Genomic DNA, 19,741 nt, shown 5'->3' with positions numbered 1-19,741 from the left:
CCCTTGGTGCCAAGAAAAACCTATCATCAGAAATGCCATCAGCTATATTTATCTATCTCTCAGCGCCCCCAGCCTCCTCCTCCCGTCTGCCAACCAGGCCCTGCGGGGCCCCCCCTCACCCAGTGGGCACACTTCCCTGTCGCTGAGACCCGTGTCCACCTGCCCAAAGCCTGGGTCTCTGCACACCCTTTAGGTGCCCAGTCGGGCCTACGGACGCCAGCCCTCAGCACCCAGTCTCACTGAGACGTGCCCGTCTATGCACCGGCCGGGGCACCTCCCAAGCCAGGGCGAGGGTGGCCCTCGGCTCCTTCCAGCTGTGATTCCTGACTCGGCAGGGCCTTGGTTGTCAGTGTCCCCACAGAGCCACCCTCGGAGCCCTGCCGTGGAAGGGACCCGGACTGTCTGAGTTGGAAGTCCACACCCCAGGGCCCCACAGCATGTCTTGCCACTATAGAGAAACAAATCCCTCCACCCCTCTTTCAGGGCATTCAGAGTTCCAGAGAAGTGGGGGGGGGTATGCGGGTATATGTGTGCGCATACATACGTGTGTGAGCGTGCTCGTGCGTGTGTGTACTAAAAAGCCCCATGGCCTTCCTCGCCCAGTCGTGCTGCAAATAGTGGAATCTGGTGCAGGAGAGGAAACTGCAAAACCACGCTTCTGCAGAACGTGGCGTAAGGTGGCCCTGGCCCTCGGTGGCAGTCAGAGGAAGAGGGGACGTGACTCCTTGGGATCTTACAGGGGCAGCACCTCTTCCTTGTGCTCCCCAAAGCCACAGAAGCCCGGCCCGGCCCGGCCCTTCTCTGGCACATACACGTCGGGGAAGAAATGTCGGTAGGACGGACAAACCACTCTAGCCGAAATCTCCATGCACCCTCTCTTGTCATTTTGGGGGGCATCCCGCTGCCTGCCCACGCCACCCACCAGCCCCACCCCCTCATCCCCCCTCTCTCGCCTCTGAGGCCCCAACTCCCCCCCCCACCTCCGGCAAGGGGGAGCTCCAGGGAGCCACTGATCTGAGAATGAAGCAACCCAAATAAAAATCTTAAAACCCAGACACTCTTCTCTGGGCCCCTCCCCCCCTCCGCTGGCAAATGAAAACAAACAAGAAATCAAAGGGGTCTTTTGTGCGGGGCCTGCGAGCACCGCGCTGACACGGCTGGGCCTTTGAAAAGACTTCTGAATCGGACACTGAAGGATAAAATAACTGAAGCGTGGCAGGTCCTGAGACGGAGGGGGGTGGGCGCGGGCGGGACGGACGGGGCAACGGGGGAGAGCCAGCGAGCCAGCGGGAGCGGGACAGCCACCTTCTCTGCTGGGCAGAGAGGGCAATACTCTGCTGGACCTCCTCGTCCAGCTGCTGCGGGCACCAGAACAGAGGCGGAACCTGGCCTGTCTCGCTGCCCCCATCTGACCCACCCACCCTCCTCTGGCTGCCCGGGCAGAGCCAAGGCCCAGCCCTGTGGCCCTACTCACCTGTCGGGTCTGCCCGCCCCACAAAGCCTTCTTTCTAACTCTGCCGGGCACATGCCAGGCCCATCCTTTCCTAAAGATGGAGGAGGGCCCTGTGTTTCATGAAGAAAGGAAATCCTGCCACCGTTGGCAGTGCCAACAAGTCAAGGCGGTGTTCAGGAAGTCCTTTTGCACATCTGCCCCTCAGCCCTCCTGCTGCAGAGGGGCCCCGTGGGCTTCTGGGTTGGGTGAATAGGCTGACCAGGGTCCCCCCTGGCTGAGTTAAGACCCCAACTCGGCTGACTCAAGCTCAGACAAGGGCGAGTTTTTCTCTGCTTGTGCTACAGTTTCCAACTCAACTGGGCCCAAACATAGGCTTGGGTAGGCAGTGCTGAGGGAGGACAAAGGGGCAATGAGGGGCAGGGGTCCAAGAAGGAGCCCAAGCCAGTGACCAGTCTCTGATCTACTCTTTGGGAGGGATCCCATCGATCTCACTCCTAGCCGCCTGACCCTTTATACCACCTCGCAGACATCTCGATTCGCCTGAACAGCCGCAGTGCCCAGAGCAAAGGCAGTGCGTGCAAGCCAGTGCATCAGTGCGGACACGGCCACGGCCACTGACGTGGGCATGAAGTCAGCCCCCCGGCTGCCCGGTCTGCTATAGCCAGGGGGCAATACCTAAGATCAAGGGCCGTGTTTTCATGTTGCACTGGCACACAGCTGCCATGGTCAGCTGGGGCTTCAGGTTCAATCCCCGACACTTCAATCAATTTAAGAGGGCCCGGGACCAACCGGCAGGTCTCGAAAAGCGAGTGACCCAAATGGCAAGGGTTCCGAACGCGAGGAGCTATGGCACCCGACGTGGCAGGCCGGCATCGCTGGGCCCGCAGAGGAGCTGGTGAGCCAGGCGGAAGGCAGCACACTCCTCAGCGCCTTCGGTGTCTGAGAGGTGGCCACCTGGCTGAGAAATTCGCTTCGGCCTGGGTTGTTCCTTAAACCAAACAGGACCACCAGTTGACGGTTCTAAAGGAGCCAGACCTGCACGCACAAAGCCGATGCGATCACTGCACAGTCATCCCGACGCTCTCCTGCCTGTGGCGTGCCGCCGGTATCTCTACACGTTAGCCAACGGCATCTCTTTGGCCATAGTCTCTGTGCTAGACAGAAGGACAGGTTTTTTTTTACAACAGCCAGCAGCCAACCTTTGAGCAATAGTGACAGCGCTACTGGGATGTCCTGAAGGAGACAGTGCATTGGGTTAAGAAGATCATCCATGGCTCCTCCTCGGTTTTAACAGCCAGTTCCCTGGCATTGCAGCCTTGGCCAGCCCTGGCACCAGATGGCGCTGTCGCAAAGACGAAGGCCAATGGTATTTCTGGGCCTTGAAACGGGAGGCAACGGGTAAGGCGGTAAGGCGGCCAAGTGTTCATGTTGGGCTTAAATTAACCCCCGCCCCCAACACACACACACACACACACACACACACACACACCCCTGAGGTCTCTCTCCCACCACTCACAATCAGCATCACCAGTGGGGTTGGGCGTCCAGCAGAGGCTTAGAGGGGCCACAGCTGGGACCACTATGCCTTAGCCATCTAAGCAGAGTGCTAGGTCCTACCCCTGGATCCCAAACTCAACACTCAAAGCCAAGTTCCAAGCCTGGAGCAAATCCCGGGGAGGTTTTTCTTTACATCCAAAAGAGTATGAAGAGCTGACGCCTCAGAAAGTTCCCAGAGACTATTCTTCAGGTGCTCTTAAAGCGTCCATCCCCAAACCTGGAGGTGAGGAAGACGCCCGGCTCCTCTCTCAGAGCCTCACACTAAAGGACCAGGACCCAAGCCAAGATGGGACGGCCTGCAGAAGGCAGCTCCGGGGCGAGAACACCCCCAGCCTGGCCCAGTCAACACAAACGCGGCAGGAAGCAAGGCAAGAGAGGAAGGGGGCCTTCGAGGGACTGGAGGGTGACTATGAAGCCGTCGTGACGCATGGGCCTTATTTGGATCCCATGTCAGACAAACAAGGCTATGAAAAGAAAAGAAATTATGCGGTCATTAGAGAAAGGCACGTGCTGTGCTGACCTGATGATACTGAAGAAACGGTTGGGTCTTTTCAGGAGAGATAACGGTATGGGGAGGGTGGTGCCGGACGGACCGGGTGGTGTTAGGTTCTGTGCTGCACAGGGATTCCAGGAGCTGGAACCGACAGCATCTAACAGCGACGCTATGGTGACCGCCGAACCAGGACCTTCTCAGTGGGTTGCTCACGGGAAAGAGGCCTGATGGAGGCCCTAATCCCCCGCAGAAATAGGACATGGGCTGGTCCGCATACACCAAGACGGGGTAGTCAAGAGCTGTTGGCCCTGGGTGCGTGGGGGCTCAGTCCACAGAAGGAGAGCGAATGGCATAAATTATGACATTCTCTACCAGGGGTCCTCAAACTACGGCCCATGGGCCACATGCGGCCCGCCGAGGACATTTATCCTGCCCGCCAGTTGTTTTTGCCCCATTTTTTTTTTAACTTCAAAATAAGATATGTGCAGTGTGCACAGGAATTGGTTCATAGTTTGTTTTAAAACTATAGTCCGGCCCTCCAACGGGTCTGAGGGACAGTGAACTGGCCCCCTGTTTAAAAAATTATAGGCTCCCTGCTCTAGACTGAAACAAGGTTGAAATGAAGAAGAAGAAGAAGAAGAAGAGCTAGCCCCTAAGACCTGGCCTTCGGACGGGGCTACAGTCTGCTTTTCCGCTCCGTCAGGCCTTGTCTGAGCTTCAGCTTGTCTGTTCCTTTCGGGGAGGTTTGAAGTTGCCAGTTTGCTTCCAGAGCTCCTGGAGACGCTGTGGAGGTCATCTCTGTACCCTTAGAGACAAGTAGGACCAGGCTATTTTTTTTTCACACAGCGGGGGTTCCCCAGACCTGGCCCATGCTACCCACCCACGCCTACACCCCACGCTCCTCTTCTGAGCAAGAAAGACTTCACCAGACAATGTCTACCCTCCTCTCCACACCAGTGCTCCTGGAGCCCACAGCACCTGGACCTCGCCTTCAGAACACAGACAAATCCACACTCGCGGCCAGCTGCCGTCCCAGCAGCAGGACGCACACTCAGGACAGCCGCCAGCGGGGCCCCAGAAGGCCCTGCAGACCCTGTGGTTTGGGAGTGACGTTGACCTTGTCACATCCCCTGGGGCCTCCATTCCCTCTCAACCCTCTCCACCTCTTGAAGTCCCATCTGGGATGCCTGTGAGTGAAGTATCCCTTTACCACCATGGCCAGTTCGCCAGAGCCCAGGGCCCCTGGCTCGGCCCCGGCTTCCTGCCTCAGCACCGAGTGAAAGGCCGAAAAGACACTCCGATCAGAGCCCTTCGGGTTATTGATCTGGGAGGCTGGGGCTGGGGCCCTGGCAAGCAGCCCGCTAGTAGGGACATCCCTCCGCCCCACTGCCACACACACACATACACACACACCGGGGCAGGGGGTGGACGGGGAAGAGGGAAGGCCATGCCACCAGGCGGCTGCCCAGTTTGGTGTCTGAACCAGAGGAGAAGGCATCTTTTCTAGCAAATAGTTGGGCCGCCGTGTGCACTCTGCCCTGTTGAGCCCACTTGCCTCAGGTTGGGTCTCTCTGCCTCTCAACTCTACCCAGGAGGAGCCCACCGGGTCCACACCTCCCTGCCCCCAACTTTCCAATACGCTTCCCTCACGTGAAAGCTGGTCTAGCCAGAAAATTCCCACTTTCATGGGAAGACAGCCACAAACGTCCTTAGTCCTCCATTCAGTTTTGGGTCACAGGCACTTGGCCTTGGTCTCTTTAGAGACAGCCCTGGCCACGTCTGATGGGAAGCAGGAAGTCACGCATATTCTTGGGTAAAATGATCTCAGTAGCTTGGGTGAGAGTGAGACCATCCTCGCCCCCCACCCACCCAATCCCACCTTCCTGGTAAATCAAGGTGGGCCAGGCAGTGTGCATGTCACCCCACAGCACCACCGACACCAGTCAAACATTTGAGCCAACAATAAACAAGGCCAGGGAGCCAACGGCCTCCACTCCAAGGACCCAGTTCGGAATCTGGGTGGGAGGAAGCCAGTTGAGGAGGGAACTGAGGGTTGGTTTTCATTTCAGAAGCTCTTGGGCTTTCAGAGGGATCTGCTGGCCAGCCTCAGTGTCCACATTGCCTATCTCTCTCTCTCACACGCACACACACGAGGCCAACTCCAGCGCCACCAGGCACACACCCTCTCTGCACTGTCTTGCTGTGTAGATGGTGGATGAGGGATGGCTACTTTTTTTCTTCTCCTTCAAATCTCTTTTCCCAAAAGAAAAGAATTCCAGCTGAAGGGGGTGGAGGTAGGAGGGGGCTTGGCAGTTGGTTCTTCTGTGAGAGAGTCTTTCACCCCGAAAAAAGACTCACAGAGCAAGAGCCAGCCCCTGTGCACTGCCCCTCCCTAGCCAGCCAGTTACAGAAGCCACGGCAGGAGCAGAGGCTAGCAGGCCAAGCCAGGAGGGAGACCACAAACCCAGCGGCCTTCTTCTCAGTGTTCCCAGCCCACCCACTCTCCCCACTCACCCCTGTCACCGCAGCAGGCTGACACCGCTCGCTCCGGAAGGCCCCGGATGTTTGTGTGATCCCTGCATTACAGGCCTATCTCTCCTCCCAACTTCTCAACCCGGCCAGAGGTGTGACCTGAACTGTGTTTTTGTTTTGTGTGTGTCATTTGCTTTTTTGTGAATGAACGGGAAGGAAGACACACGCCCTCGTGGGAAAGAACATGGTTAAGAGTCATTGCCGGAGTTGAAGTTTAAACCACATTCGCTCACATTCTCGGAATGAAAGGCTTTAGATGGGGGTGGAGGGGTGGCAGACAACTGGATAGGGTGGAAAGTTAAAATGCACACGCACACGCACACACACACACGGAGCAAAAGGTTTGGTAGCCCTCTCATTACAAGTTGGTTGGGCACAATGTAAACACACACGTCTGCCCGGCTTCATCACAGAGCGCCGCCGTTCAGCTTTCAAAGGCGGCAGTAAATTGGGCGTAGCTGAGTGGAGGCTAAAAATTAACCAGCCATCTCTGCTTCAATTTGTAAGAAAACAAAAGCGGAAAGAAATTATAAAAAGGGGGGGGGGAAATAGTGAAGAAGGGAAAGAGGAAAACACACACAACAACAACATAAATAGGAGAAGTGAGTCACACCCCCGAAATCCCCCGCCAACCCCAAACTGCAGGGTTAAAATGGGCTAATCAAAGAGAACTGGAAAAAGATTTGGAAAACGCACACACACACACACACACACACACACACACCACACCACACAGCGATGTGGCAGAGTTCTGTGTGGTTGTGTGCCCTTCCCAGCTGCTGCCTCCCTCAGAAAGCCACACTGCCAGACCATGCCTTAGGAAGAAGCCCTAAGCCACCCCGTGCCATCCCACCCCCCAGAAAACACAGCGGAGCTGCTCCTAGTACTGCCTTACAGCCTCTGTCCAGGGTTCTCCTTGACTTTAGCCCAAGGAGGTTGGGAGAAAGAGCTCTGGGGATGAGGGGCTTGCTTTTTGGCCCTCTCTGAATTCCAAAGACTTTCATTCTCTTAGCCAGCCCCAACCCAGCCCCCTCCTCTTTCCCTCTGACTCTGTGAGGGGCCAGCTCCGTCTCACCACCTGGAATCTGGGGGCCCTAGAACCTGGCTTCCCAGGGCTTCCTCCTTCCTCATTCACTCCACCCCCTTTCTGAGCCACACTGTGGCCAGCCCACCCACCCTGCTGATGCCCAAAGCAGCTTGCCCTAGGAATGCTAGCCCCTGCACCTTCCCAAGGGTGTTTCCCCGATTCCTTGGGAATCCACTCGAATCAGGCCGAAGGGGAGGGTGAGCTTATGGCTGGGTCACTCTGGGCCAGCCCAGCACTGCTCCTGAGACCTGCAGCCCCTTGGGAAGGGACAGGCCCGTCAGAGATGGAGGTGCACAAAATCTGGTAAAATGGCAAAGGAGAGTGAGAAGATGGATGGAGAAAAAAGAGAGGAGGGAAAAGAAAGAGAAAGGGGGGAGTGGGGAGCATCATCATGCTGTAGGCCCCCTATCCATCCATCCATCCATCCATCTAACCATCCGGCAGGCACCCCAGTTAGGCCTGATGCGGGCTATCATTTGAAAATAGAGGCTCGCGGGTAATCGAACAAACGCCAGCAAGCCGAATGACATGGGCCTTTAGAACAGGTACACACAACACAGATGCAAAAAGAGGCACCTACCCGGAGTGTGGACAAAGTAAGCCAGATAAAGATCCAGTTCTTTGATAGTGACTCCAATGTGGTGCGGCTGGACGCACAGGCCGGGGTTCGAGCACTGGGGCGACTTGTAGAGCCGCTCCCCGTCAGTACTTTCCAGGGGGATCCCCTTAAACAAAATCACCATGACCAGGTCCAGCCGCCACACCTTGTCGGCCTGGCGCAGGCAGTCAATCCGGCGGATCTTGCCCTTCTGGTCGGGGTTGGAGAGCACGCAGCAGGGGGGCTTCTTGCCCGTGATGGTCAGCACGAAGTCCTCGCGGAACTCGGGCCGGATGTCCTTGCGCAGCTTGGCCAGCAGCCGGGACGCCCACTTCTGCTTGATCTCCGGCTTCTCCCCCAGCAGCTCGTCTTTCACCGCCCGCTCCTCGTCCTTCGACATCCGCTTCTCGTGCTTCTTGAAGTACTTGCGCTTCCGCGCCTGCAGGTTGAACCAGGTGTAGGAGAAGGCGCGGACGTGAGGCAGCAGCGCCTCGATGAACGGGTGGAACTCATCCTGCAGGCGGCAAGCCGGGAGCATGCGGGGCAGGGAGGAGGGGAGGAGGGGAAGGGGAGCCCGGAGCACGGGGGGCAGAAAGAAGGGAGAAAAGAAGCGTTAAACGGGGAGGCCCAAGGAAAAATCGCCCTCCCTTCCCTCAAGTCCCTCTTCCAATGGGGCTACAAAAGTGAGATTGGAAACCGCCGCCGCCTGAACCAGCCACTTGCTCCCATCCCAGCCTCAAGCGCAAGACAGAGGGGCCCCAAGTCTGTGCACACACCTATTCTGGCTCTCTCTCTCTTTCTCTTTCTCTCTCTCTCTCTCTCTCTCTCTCTCTCTCTCTCTCTCTCTCTCTCTCTCTCATGCACACACACACAGACAACGCCACCGCTGTACACACACACACACACACACACACTGCTGGTGTCTCGCCCCATGACCTGTCCTGTCCGTGTTCTCTCACAGACTTGAACTTGTGTCAGCTCGACCGGTGCCACAACCCCCCCCCCACACACACACACACAAGAGAGAGAGGCATGCAGGAGGCCACCCCAGTCCCGGACACAAGGGTGTCCATGTGTGGTCATCCCCTCCCCCCCACCCACAAAAAAAACACACCAAGGGAGAGAGAACGAGAAAGGCATGCCTGGTGGGAAAACCTAGCCGGCGTCTCCCACCCCTCCCCATCTTCTCTCCTAATCCAATTGGAACAGTCACCCCGGAATTTTTGAGTCAGATCAAAACCCTAAATATGTGATTTCGGCATTGTTATCGACACCCGGACTAATGTTAATCATAGTAATAAGGAACAAACACACTTCTTGTTAGTACAAATAAAGTGGTTGTCTTGGCCACATTTAAGAGTTAAAAGCTACCTCGGGGGTCGTCTGGCGGGCCCCCTGCCCCATCTTTGCACTGACCCCCTCCACCCTCTTTCCCACTCCAGTCAGGTGACAAGAGGGCTGGGCTCTCAGCTCATGTCTTTATTTATTTATTTTCTGCGGGTTGGCTTGTTGGAAGTTTAAATCATCATTGATTTCTGTTTACAAAAATAAATAAATAAATAAAATTGGGGGGGGTGAAAAATTTAAATAATTACCATTGATCTGAAGCACCCGGCAGAGCCCAACGCCCGGTTCTGCGATTCTGGACTCAACAGAGTTGTGAGTTGGGGGCGGGTGGGGGGGAGGGGAGGGGAGGAGGAGGAGCGGGGAGGAAGGTAAATGTTTTAAAGGGGGTTATTATTGGTGTTCTGGGGAATAGGGGCCGGGCTTGGGTGGATTCTCAAACCCTTCCCCCTCTGCTCCCCCCCACCCCCATGCTCCATTGCACAGAAGGGAGAAATTTAAAAAAATTTTTTAAGGGGGAGAAAAAAGAAGCAAAAAGAAAGAAAGGTCGAGGATAGGAAGCTAAGAGAGGACAGGAGCCGCTGGTTGCCACACAGGCAGGTAAACAAAAGCCAACCCCCCCCAAGAAAATTTTTTTTCAATTTCTTCCGCTGGGCATCCTCTCTCAGTTGAAAATAAATAAATAAATAATGAATAAATAAAAGAGAGCGAGAGAAATATGCAAAAATTTTCCAAATCAAAACCAAAATCTCATCACCACCACCGCCACCACCACCAAGAAACACACCCTACCACCCCACCCCCGAGCAAAACAAAAACAAAAACCAGGAGGGGAAGAAGCGGGGTGGGGGGAAGCGGCAGCTGAAGAAAAAGGCTTTCGGCTTTGGCAGCGACTCAGGGGTGTAAACTTAGAGCCGCCTCCCTCCGCCCGCGTGTCGGAGAAGGGGGAGAGCTCGCAGATTCCCGGGGACCAGGACGAGTTCTGACCGGCTGCAGGCCGTCGCTGGCAGACCCGAGCGAGAGAGAGAGAGAGAGAGAGAGAGAGAGAGAGAGAGAGAGAGAGAGAGAGAGAGAGAAGGAGAGAGGGAGAGGGAGAGCGAGCGAGAGAGAGTGAGCGGGAGAGAGCGAGAGAGAGAGAGAGAGAGAGAGAGAGAGAGAGAGAGAGAGAGAGAGAGAGAGAGAGAGAGAGAGAGAGAGAGAGAGAGAGAACGTGGATGGGGCGTGTGTGCGCCTGTGCGTGTGTGCGCGCGCGAGAGAGCGTGTGTGTGTGCGTGTGCGTATGTGTGTTGGGGCGGTTTTTATTTTTTGGTTCTTATTTTATTATCATTATCATTATTTTTTGCTGCTTTTCTCTCTCTCAAACTCCCTTTATCTCTCTCCCCTTTCATGCTCAATCCCCATCCATTTGCTTGTGCCAAAGCCAGTAAAAAGTGGGGGGAGGGGGAGAGGGGAGAAGAATCCACCTATTTGGCAGAGAGACCTCCGCCAGCAGCCAATGGCTGCGTGCGAGGGGAGGAGGGACCCGGGCGGGCTGGGGAGGGTGGGGAGAACCCCCCCGGCGGTTGGATACCAAAAACAATTTGCCCAATCGACAAGTTCACGTCTAATGAACAAGCAAAGTCCAGCAGTTATGAATTTTCCATTCCAGGCGCCCTCTCTGGCCCATTTGGCAGCGGCCACCCGGCAAATTTGGAGGAGGGGGGGTGGGGTGGGATTTAAGGAAGATGCGAGGAGGTTTGGGTTTTTTGGGTTGTTTTTTTTTTTAAGCCCAAAAAATAAATAATCAATGGAGGAGCGAGTCCAGGCGGGCGGGCGCCGCAGCAGGCCCCGCTCAGAGCAGCTGCTTTCTGTTTGGGTTCCAGGCGTTTTCTCCAGGGCCCGCGCACCCGCTCTCTCCTTTTTCTGGTTTCTTTTTTATTTATGGAGGGAGTGGAAGTTTTCCTCCCCGGCCCATACACACCAGCCTGCGGGGCTATGAATAGAAGGCAGAGGAAGAAAGAGACAGCGGAAAGTGCCCTTGCCAGCCGCGCTTCCAGGGCAGCCTGCGCCCGCCCCCCTCTTCCCTGCCGCCCAGGGTGCAGGCGGCCCCTTGGTCCGGCCTGGCTGCAAGCCCCCAGCAATGCCTCCCGCTCCCCGACTCTCCCAGCGGGCCCCTCCCCGCTCCCCGGCCCCCTGCTCGGCTCCTTCCCTCAGCCCACCCCCAGCCATGCACACCCCATTAGCAGTGAAGACGATGCCAACGCGATGCGGCTCAGATGGGGGGGGGGCCAACAGTTTATGGAAATAGCCTCTTGTCAGGACTACTAGCTCCAAACACTGCCAGGAGAGAAGTGACCAAGGCTGGGGGAGTCACGGAGGCATCCCCAGCCGCTTCACCCCCACACCTCCACCCCCACCATGGGCAACACTTTGCTCTCTCCAGCTTGTCACCCCACCCCACCCCACCCTCCTACCACCACAGCCGGAAAAGGGTTACACCCCCAGAAAGTGGAACAAGGGGGGAGTGGAGGCCCAGGATAAAAAGGGTCCCTGTCCCTGAGAGCCAGGCCTTCCTTGCATTGGGGAGAGGCAGGGCACCCCATCCCTCTCCAGAAAGAGGTCCCTTCAGGAAAGCTATGGAGCCACCAGACCTGAGCCCTTATTCAATGGCAGGGCAAAGGCAGAGCGGCTGTGGAGGGCTCAGAACTGTGGTCTCCACAGCGGCTCTCTCCCAGCGAGCCAGGCTGGCAATGGACAAAGGTCATGATCCTCATCCTCTTTCTTCCCCATCTAACCCCCCCTCCCAGCTCTGTGGCCTTTATGCTGGGCTTGGCTGAGAGGGGCCCTGGCAAGGATGGGGTGTGCGAATACAAAGCCTCCTGCAGTGGGCTGGCACTCGCTTCCGACAAAGAGGAGTGTGCACCTGGGACCCCAGCAACCAACCATCACTCAAGGCGGACTGCCCCCACCCAAGGAAACAGTTAGAGGTGAAAGTGCAGGAGGCAGGTGTCACCCCAGACAGACAGGGCTCTTAGGGTGGCGTTCATTCAATAATTAATGTCATGTTAATAGCCAGCTTCTGTCCAATTAGCCAAAGATGTTCGCTTAGCGACAGGACACAAGATACCAAACCAAAAAACAAACCAAACCCTGCCCCGCCTCCTTCGGAGCACAACCTGACTTTCTTAAAGTCATTGCTGAAGACTACAAAGCGGGCGGGTGTCTGGCACAGGAGCGTTTTTCCTGGTTTTCTGATTTCTGCTCCACATGCCACGCAGCAGAAAGAGGCTAACTCAGGCCTCTGGAGAGTCCTGCTCTGGCCCCTGCCCCATCTCGGACACAAAGAATACCCCATCATCACAGTGGATATCTCCCCTCCCCACCCACCTTCCCACCCCAGCAGCCTCAGTGTCTCACAGCTGAGAATCAGCCACCAAGAGAGTCCCAGTAGACGCTCCAGAAATGAGACCCGATGCTCCACGGATGTAGGAAGGGGTCAAAAGGTCAAGCAAAGAGGCAGAGAGATCTGACACAGAGGGGGGCCCCCACAGAGCCCCCCCACCCTAACCCTCTCCCAGGAGTTCGAGCCACAGGCCCTTCGTTGGGGAGAGGGAAGGGAGAACAGTCCTCAATTGTCCTTCTTCCCCTGCCAATGGCCTTAACCTTGACCATGGGCAGGGAGGAGGCCCTGAGCAGCTGTCCCCCTCTCCTGGTCACCCATAGGGCACAGGGCTCTGAGGGGGCCTGGAACCTGCAGGGGTGTTCTTGGTGGGTGCTTGGGGACAAGAAAGTCTCTGTCTCACTCTTTCCCTCTCTCCCCTCCTGTCTCTGGAAAGGCAGCCCAGCACTCAAGCTGAAGGCTTCCGTCAGAAATGCTTCTCAGAGCCCTGGTCCCAGCCGCCCCCTCCACCTGCATTCCACTGGTGGTGGCTTGTCTGCCCTGACACGCCCCTCAGAATCCCCAAACAAAAGGGGACTGTCCCCCTTTTGTTAAGAGAGCAGAGGCTCCCGTTGGAAGAGACTACCTGTGTGCTCCCAGCCTCCTTCCCTCCTCTCCCCCCTCCCCCCCCCCCAGGCTCTGCACCAGCGGAGTCCAGACAAACCCCCAACGGAGGAAAGAACACCGGTCCAGGTCTGCAGCCAGGGCCAGTCCAAGAGTACAGGGCAGTGAGGGAGACAAGAGACAAGGGACAAGGAGACAGAGAAAGGCAGAGGAAAAAGGGAGGTGAGAGAATTGGGGGGGAAAACCCACACTGATGGAGGAAGTCAAGAATACTGCAGAGAGTGTGCAGAAGAAAAGAAAGTGACTTCAGCCCAGGAGACGAGAATAAAAATGATAAAACTAGGGGTAAAAATGGGGAAAGGGTATTTTGGGGTCCCCTCGTGTAAAATAAAATCAGATGCAGAGAGCCCAGAAATACAGCATGTAAGGTTTCCGTGGGCTTGGGGTTTGGGGAGAGGAATGTTTCAGAAATGCCCTGGGAGAAAGGCCTTTTCCTCCCTGAGAAACAGAGAGGGGCGGTCTGGAAGGGACAGAGGGCAGCGACCAAGGAGGGAGAGAAGGGAAGGCCTAATGGGGAGGACACGGCCAAAAAAATTAAAACTGGCTAAGGATAAAAATAACTATTCCTTCAATGAACAAGTGAAATGTTTTGTTTCCAAAATTTCCATTAAAATACACTGCTGTCAACAGAGGTTTTGTGGATTTCTTTGGAAATATATAAATACTATATATATGATGGTAGAAATATATAAACACTATATATGATATATTAGATATACTATATAGTCCATATATTATATATGATATATTATAGTAGAAATATAAAAATACTATATATTTGATATATTATATGTGTGATATATATAATATATATACAGTATTTCACTCACATGTATATTAAAACAAAATGAGACGCCCAGCCTGAGACATAGGCTAGAACCAGCCCATCCCTGCCCATGGTGAACGGTCCAGACCCAGGCATGGTGAAGTACTCTCTTTATCTTAAATTTTAAAAATAACAACAACAGAAACCAACCACTCAGTTTGCCCATACTCTGGTTTGTCTGAGGTCTAACCAAACGTGTCCTTTCAGACATGGGCCCCATCGACCCATGTTGGCACAGATAATCAACCATGCACGGTCGGGGCAGAGAACTCACAAAACTTAACAGAAACGAGCACATCATTCAATCCCCCCATTTCATGACCATCTCTCTCCACGGCCAGGGTGGAAAAGGATTCTAGAAAGAAAAAAAGGGCTGCAAAGAGGATGCTGGTCGGTTTGCCCAGTTCCTGGGATTTTGTCAGTCAGTCAGTCCAGCCTTTGCCAGACCCTAGCGGGTTAGGCTGTGTGTCTTCCTCAGTTCTCCGGTCCGCACCCGACAGATGGCTTCTTTGGAAGGCTATGGAAGGCCAGACTCCTGCCTGGGCAGCATCAGAGATGGAAGCAAACCTGAGAGAGGACCTTAGGTAAGGATCCACCTGCCAGGCCCACCAGGGTCTGGGGGGACGAAGCCTCCGGCTGTTTATCCCAGAGGTGGGTGGGGCTCCGAAGCCCAAGGAAAACTCATCCAAGAGTCTGGAAACATCAACAATGAAAGCTGGACCACGCAGCTTGCCAGGAGCTTCTCCGATCAATTTGGACAAAGCGGGGGTTTTTTTGTTTATGGGTGGTTTTTTTTTTTTTTGGTTGGCTTTTGTTTTGTTTCTAGAAAGGTCAGTTCCCGCATAATTTCCATCATCCTGGCCCTGGGCCAGTTTGACTTTCCTCACAGCCCCGTGTTGGGTGTCAGACAGGGCCTGCCTCTGACCAGGCCACTGGGATCCTGTAAAACTGCCCCTTTTCCTCCTCCAGAGGACAGGCTGGGAAGGGAGCGGGAGCAGGAGCGGGAGCGCTGGTCTGGGATCTGGCCAAGCAGGCAGCCTCATTCTGGCTCCAAACGTTACCCTCCTCCAGGCACATCGCCCCTCACCCTCTTGGCACTAGAGGAGGGAGGACTGAACCCCTACAGAAATGGGGGCATTTGGGAAAGATCCTCCATGCTTTCTAGGGCGCTTGGGAATTGCTCACCTTCGTCTCCTTCTCTATGAGAAACGGGAAACAAACACCCTCTCTCTCTGGTCTTTAATTGATGATTTCCCGGTGTCACCCGATAGATAGGAGTAAATAGCAACCAGTGAGCTGGGCTCCTCCAGCAGGCAGCCAGCCGGCTGGGCTGGCTCGGCTGAGTCCCCGGACCCTCTGTAGAAAACACAGGGCAGGTGAGAGCCTGGAGCCTGAGACCAACCTCAGCCCACAGACAGCACAGGGGCCCAGAGCAGGAGAAGGGGCAACCACACACGGGAGCCCCCACCCCACCCCCACAAGAGAGCTTCATAGTGTTCTCTATCAACAAACAAAAACCTGGCACAACAAGCCAAGGAGAGGCCAGTGCAGTGTGCTGGGGGTGGGGTGGGGGCAGGTATCTGGGGAGCAAAAGACAAAGCAGAAGCAAACTATTAGGGTGTCATCCATCCCACCCTTGGGCCTTCAGAAAGCTTAGGGACCCTACAGGAGAAAGGTTCTTCTGCCCCTGGTATGTGTTCATCCATAAGCTTCTTTTTCGGCAGGGACTAGATTACACTGAGGTTCTGGTGAAGGAGCAGTGAGAACACACACACACACACACACACACACCACAAGCAGTGGCCTTTCTGGCCCCCTCTACAGGGTTCTGGGGTGAGAACACCCCCCTCTCTCTGAGAACTCTGTTCCCCAGTGCCACCCTAGCCTTGGAGGGAAGCGCTTTCGCCCAGGCACTGGTGCCCCAAGGCCTATGAGGGAGCTGCTCCCTGGAGCAGCTGCCCCACAAGCGGGTGCCCAGAGCCCTGGGTACAAAGTAGGGTGGCCAGGAGAGAACAACCCCAGGTTGGTCACTGCTAGCCAGCTGGGCTGGGGCAAGGAGAGGAAGAGGGAGTGGCCCTGCCTGGGCTTCCCCCAAATGGACAATGTTAGGCATTGGAAGGTGGGTATTTTTTTTTCAATCTCTCAAAATATATTGCTCCTCCAACTATTTTATTCTCAGGATCCCTGCCAAGGAAACTCGAGAATCTCCATTGCCCGGGTGGGGTAGGGTGGTGTCTGGCCCCTGCTCACGGCGGGAGGCAGGCAGGCAGGCCGGGGCAGGGTGCCTGGAGCTAGGACCAGGCCCTCTCCTCAGCGGCTCTCATTCCTGGGGCTTCCTTTCTTCCTCGGCCTCTCTCCCCCTCTGGGTCCTCCAGCTCCAGCACAAACTGTTTGCATGGAAAGTCTCCCTCGATGACCCGATTCAGCACACACAAGTGAAAACTGTGGGCGACAGACCCAACGTCCTAACGAACTTGCGTTAATTAATGCTAAGGAAGAAAAGCAGCGCCCTCGCTCTGTTGAATCACGGTTCACTGGCCCTTTCAGTTTGCTGTGGGTGGAGGAAAAAAAAAAGAGGCTTTTTGGTTCAAATATTTTTGGGGGGCGAAGAGAAAACAAAAACACCACAGAAGGGCCATGGAGGGAGAAGCTGTCAATACCTGCCTGCCTGGAGGAGCCCAGGAAAAAGGAGGGAGGCTGTGGGGGGCAGGGGGCTACTGGGCAGCCTCCCCAGTCCTGTCCTACCCAGGATTCTGGCCCCTGAGCAGTAGGAAGGGTGAGAAGGGAAAAGGAACAGGAGGGATGATGGACTGATCAGGCCTGCTCTAATAAATCACTCCCAAATTGGGACTATCAAACTGTAGGATGCACATTATATTTTTTTCAAAGACAACAACCCCCCTCCAAAAAAAAAAAAAACCCTCATTTGAGCAGAGCCGAGGAAACTGTTCAAACCGTGCAGAACGCTGAAGTCTATGGAAGGCAAGCGTACAAAAACACATCTAATGTGCAGAGAGAAAAAGAAGAAGCGGTATCATCCGAGGGGCTGAGAGAACAGCTGCAGATTTGGTTTTCCAGATGTTGACAGCAAAATGTAATTGGCAAGTAACTTCTCTTCCCGACTTTTTATCCTTGGGTCCTGAACTGTTGGCATTTTAGGGCTGTAAGCTAAGCATGCAGGTGCTTTCCAAGCTCCCTACCCCACAGGCATGGACAGGTCAGGAAGCCTCCCGGGCCACACACCACCGCCTGCAAGCTTTAAAATCAGCCCATGAGTTTCCCAAATCCTCCCAACATTCCTGGGAGGCAGGGTGCGGGGAAGCTGTAGGAGAAGCAAAGAGAAGGCCTAAGCCGGGAAGGGAGCGCTTTGTATTGATGTTGCGTAGTTATTAATCTGTTATAACCAGCTTTTCCCCCCTTGGAATGTTAGGCCTTACCTGTCTCTCTTTTTAAAATATCCTTTGTAACAAAGGTATTGATATGAGCAGGCAAAGGGAGCGAGGCGACTCTGTATTTCACCAAAGGGAACACGCTGGTGTCACCCCACCCAGAGGAAGAACCATATCCAGCCCTGCTCAGCAGGCCTTCCTTTCAGAACCAGAGAGTTCTTGTGGTTTCTATGCCTTAGAAAGGACGCCTGACACACCAAGAGTGTCAGATGCAGATTCCTCTCTACATGCACATTATCTACAAATGTGCTACTATTGTGACCACAAAAATATCAAAGGGTGGATAGAAGTTTCCTTGTCCTCAGTGCCCTGCCGCCAAGGGGCTTCCAGGCTTCACCCTGAGCCTGTCCAGCTCTGCCCCCTTGCCAACTGCATCTTGCAATTTAGCCTTCTAGGACTGGCCAGGCATGTGAAGGGGGATAAAAAAGAGGGCCAGGAACCAGATGTACGGACTAAGACGGAGCATGCTGGTCCAGTAGGAAGCTGGAGGCCTGGGTTTTGTGTGTCCACAAGGAGAGTGAATCTCTAGCGGTTTCTGAAGGGGGGCATTCAGCTCCCAATAGGGCAGCCTGCCCCCCCCCCAACTCTTTCCAGAAGAGTCTTGCAGGTAGGTGAAAGAAAGGCGCTGAGAAAGACAAGACAAGGCCAGTGGGTGAGGCCTGTGAGGAGGCCTGCCTTCCCCTTCCCTGGCTCCAGCCCCATCTGGTTCCCTCTCCCCACTTTCACTAGCACTACATCTCTTTTATAATCTTAAAATTAATTTTTTTCAGTAGGAAAAAGAAAGTACTGGAAGCAAAATACCTCCCACAATCTCTCTCGAAGGGGAGGGAAAAGTTTCTGCTTAAGTTTAAAAAAAATGACAAGGGATTGCTGAAAAGTCTAAGCAGCAAATAACATGGAAACTAGAAGAAACACATTTAATTAAAAACACCTGAAGCAAATAAATAAATAACTCCCTCCCGCTGCAAGGCAAATGCCAGCACAGCCACGGGCACTCCCCGTGGGCATGAGCTGAGCCTCCACCATGATTTTGAGGATTTTCCCTTCTTTTCCTAACAGAGAGCGAGCAGAGCAGAGTCCAGGTGTACTCGAAAGCCCCCATTTTTCCTTCCAGGAGATCCACCCGACAAGTGGAAGGCAAAGACCCAGGGCAGCCCTGATTCTATATCCTGGCCCCAACCCTGCGGGTCCACAGGCTGTCTGCAGGGGCCCTGGGAGTCCGGTTCCCCTTCCCCAAACCTGAACCTAATGGGGCCCTGGTGATAACAATACCCCAGAGGTGGGAACACACGCCTGGCCCCAGCCTAAGAGATGCCCACTTAGGCCCGGCTCTCTCTCCTACCAAGGTATGAAGGGCTAACCCCTCTCCAAGGTGGTTGATGTCCAACTGAATTTTCTTTTCATGTTGCATTCAGGGTTGGGGAACAGCGCCGTGAGGGTGGCAGGGAGCGCTGCACGGGGGTCATTTAAAATATCACCACCGGGGTTGGTGCAGGTAATCTCTAAAAAGCCCTGATGACTTGATCGAGTCTTGTGTGCGTCTAGCCTGTGTTTGGGGGAGGAGGGCCCCCACCACACACGGCAGTGTCAGAGAAGAGGCTCTACTGCTCAACACCCCTCATCTGGGGGGCTGATCCGCGCCCTCGCCGCCGCCTGGGAAGCGCGCCCTTGGCTGGCACCACGGCACCAGAGCCGCCTTCTCTTTCTTTTCTTTTAAAACTCGCTCTGGTGGCAAACCAGGCAGTGGGTCAGGGCCCCGAGGCGGGGGAGGGAAGCGAGGGCTGTGTCTGAAAGAAGCAGGGGGTGGGGGTGGCGGGGCGGGAGCAGGGCTCCCACTCGGAGGGGAGAGCGGCGCCGGGGCCCGCGAGGATCCAGGCTCGCGCCAGTTGGGGGATTTGCGAATCCGACCGGAGCGCAGGGAAGAGCCGGGCGGGCGAGAATAAAGGCACCGCTTTAAGACTCCCCGGCCCTGCCTGCCGTGAGCGAGCGAGCGAGCGAGCGCTTTCCCCCCTGAACTAAGACAATGCCGAGTGGCGAGGAGACAGGAGTTATTTCCCACTCTTTAATTATTCCGATGCTCAGCAATATTAAAGAAAGAAAAAAAGCAAACCGCACACATTAGCCGATGCTACAGTGTAACCCGCCACAAAGCTGGTATTTTTCTCTGATTACAGACTTCGCTGTGGCAAACCCGCGCTGCGACGACCGAGGCAGCGCACGAAGCGCGCTCCTACACGAGACACTGTTTTATTAAAATCATGATCGCTCCTTGCATTTCCAGGGAGCCTTGTCCGCGACAGCGACCCTAGATCCCCCCACGCGCGCGCTTCCATCAGGGAACCCGCCAGCCCCGGGCGGAG

At 55.1% G+C, this 19,741-nt stretch overlaps 1 protein-coding gene across 5 annotated transcripts in view; it reads right to left on the bottom strand.

Moving 5' to 3' along the window:
• The window catches only part of NFIX (nuclear factor I X), a 94,155-nt gene that overhangs the window by 57,887 nt on the left and 16,527 nt on the right, over positions 1 to 19,741 (bottom strand). For 4 of the 5 annotated variants that reach the window (XM_075547876.1, XM_075547884.1, XM_075547887.1 and 1 more), the window contains exon 2: positions 7,703 to 8,234. In XM_075547876.1, coding sequence (XP_075403991.1) covers positions 7,703 to 8,234 — 532 coding nt within the window. Of the gene's footprint in view, positions 1 to 7,702; positions 8,235 to 9,315; positions 10,088 to 19,741 lie in introns of those variants that run through there. The other variant, XM_075547879.1, reaches the window with a different exon arrangement.

Source organism: Tenrec ecaudatus, chromosome 1, assembly GCF_050624435.1.
Source record: "Tenrec ecaudatus isolate mTenEca1 chromosome 1, mTenEca1.hap1, whole genome shotgun sequence".
Classification (NCBI taxonomy): Eukaryota; Metazoa; Chordata; class Mammalia; order Afrosoricida; family Tenrecidae; genus Tenrec; species Tenrec ecaudatus.
The sequence above is the reverse complement of the archived record's forward strand: the minus strand, read 5'-3'. Positions and strand labels throughout refer to the sequence as shown.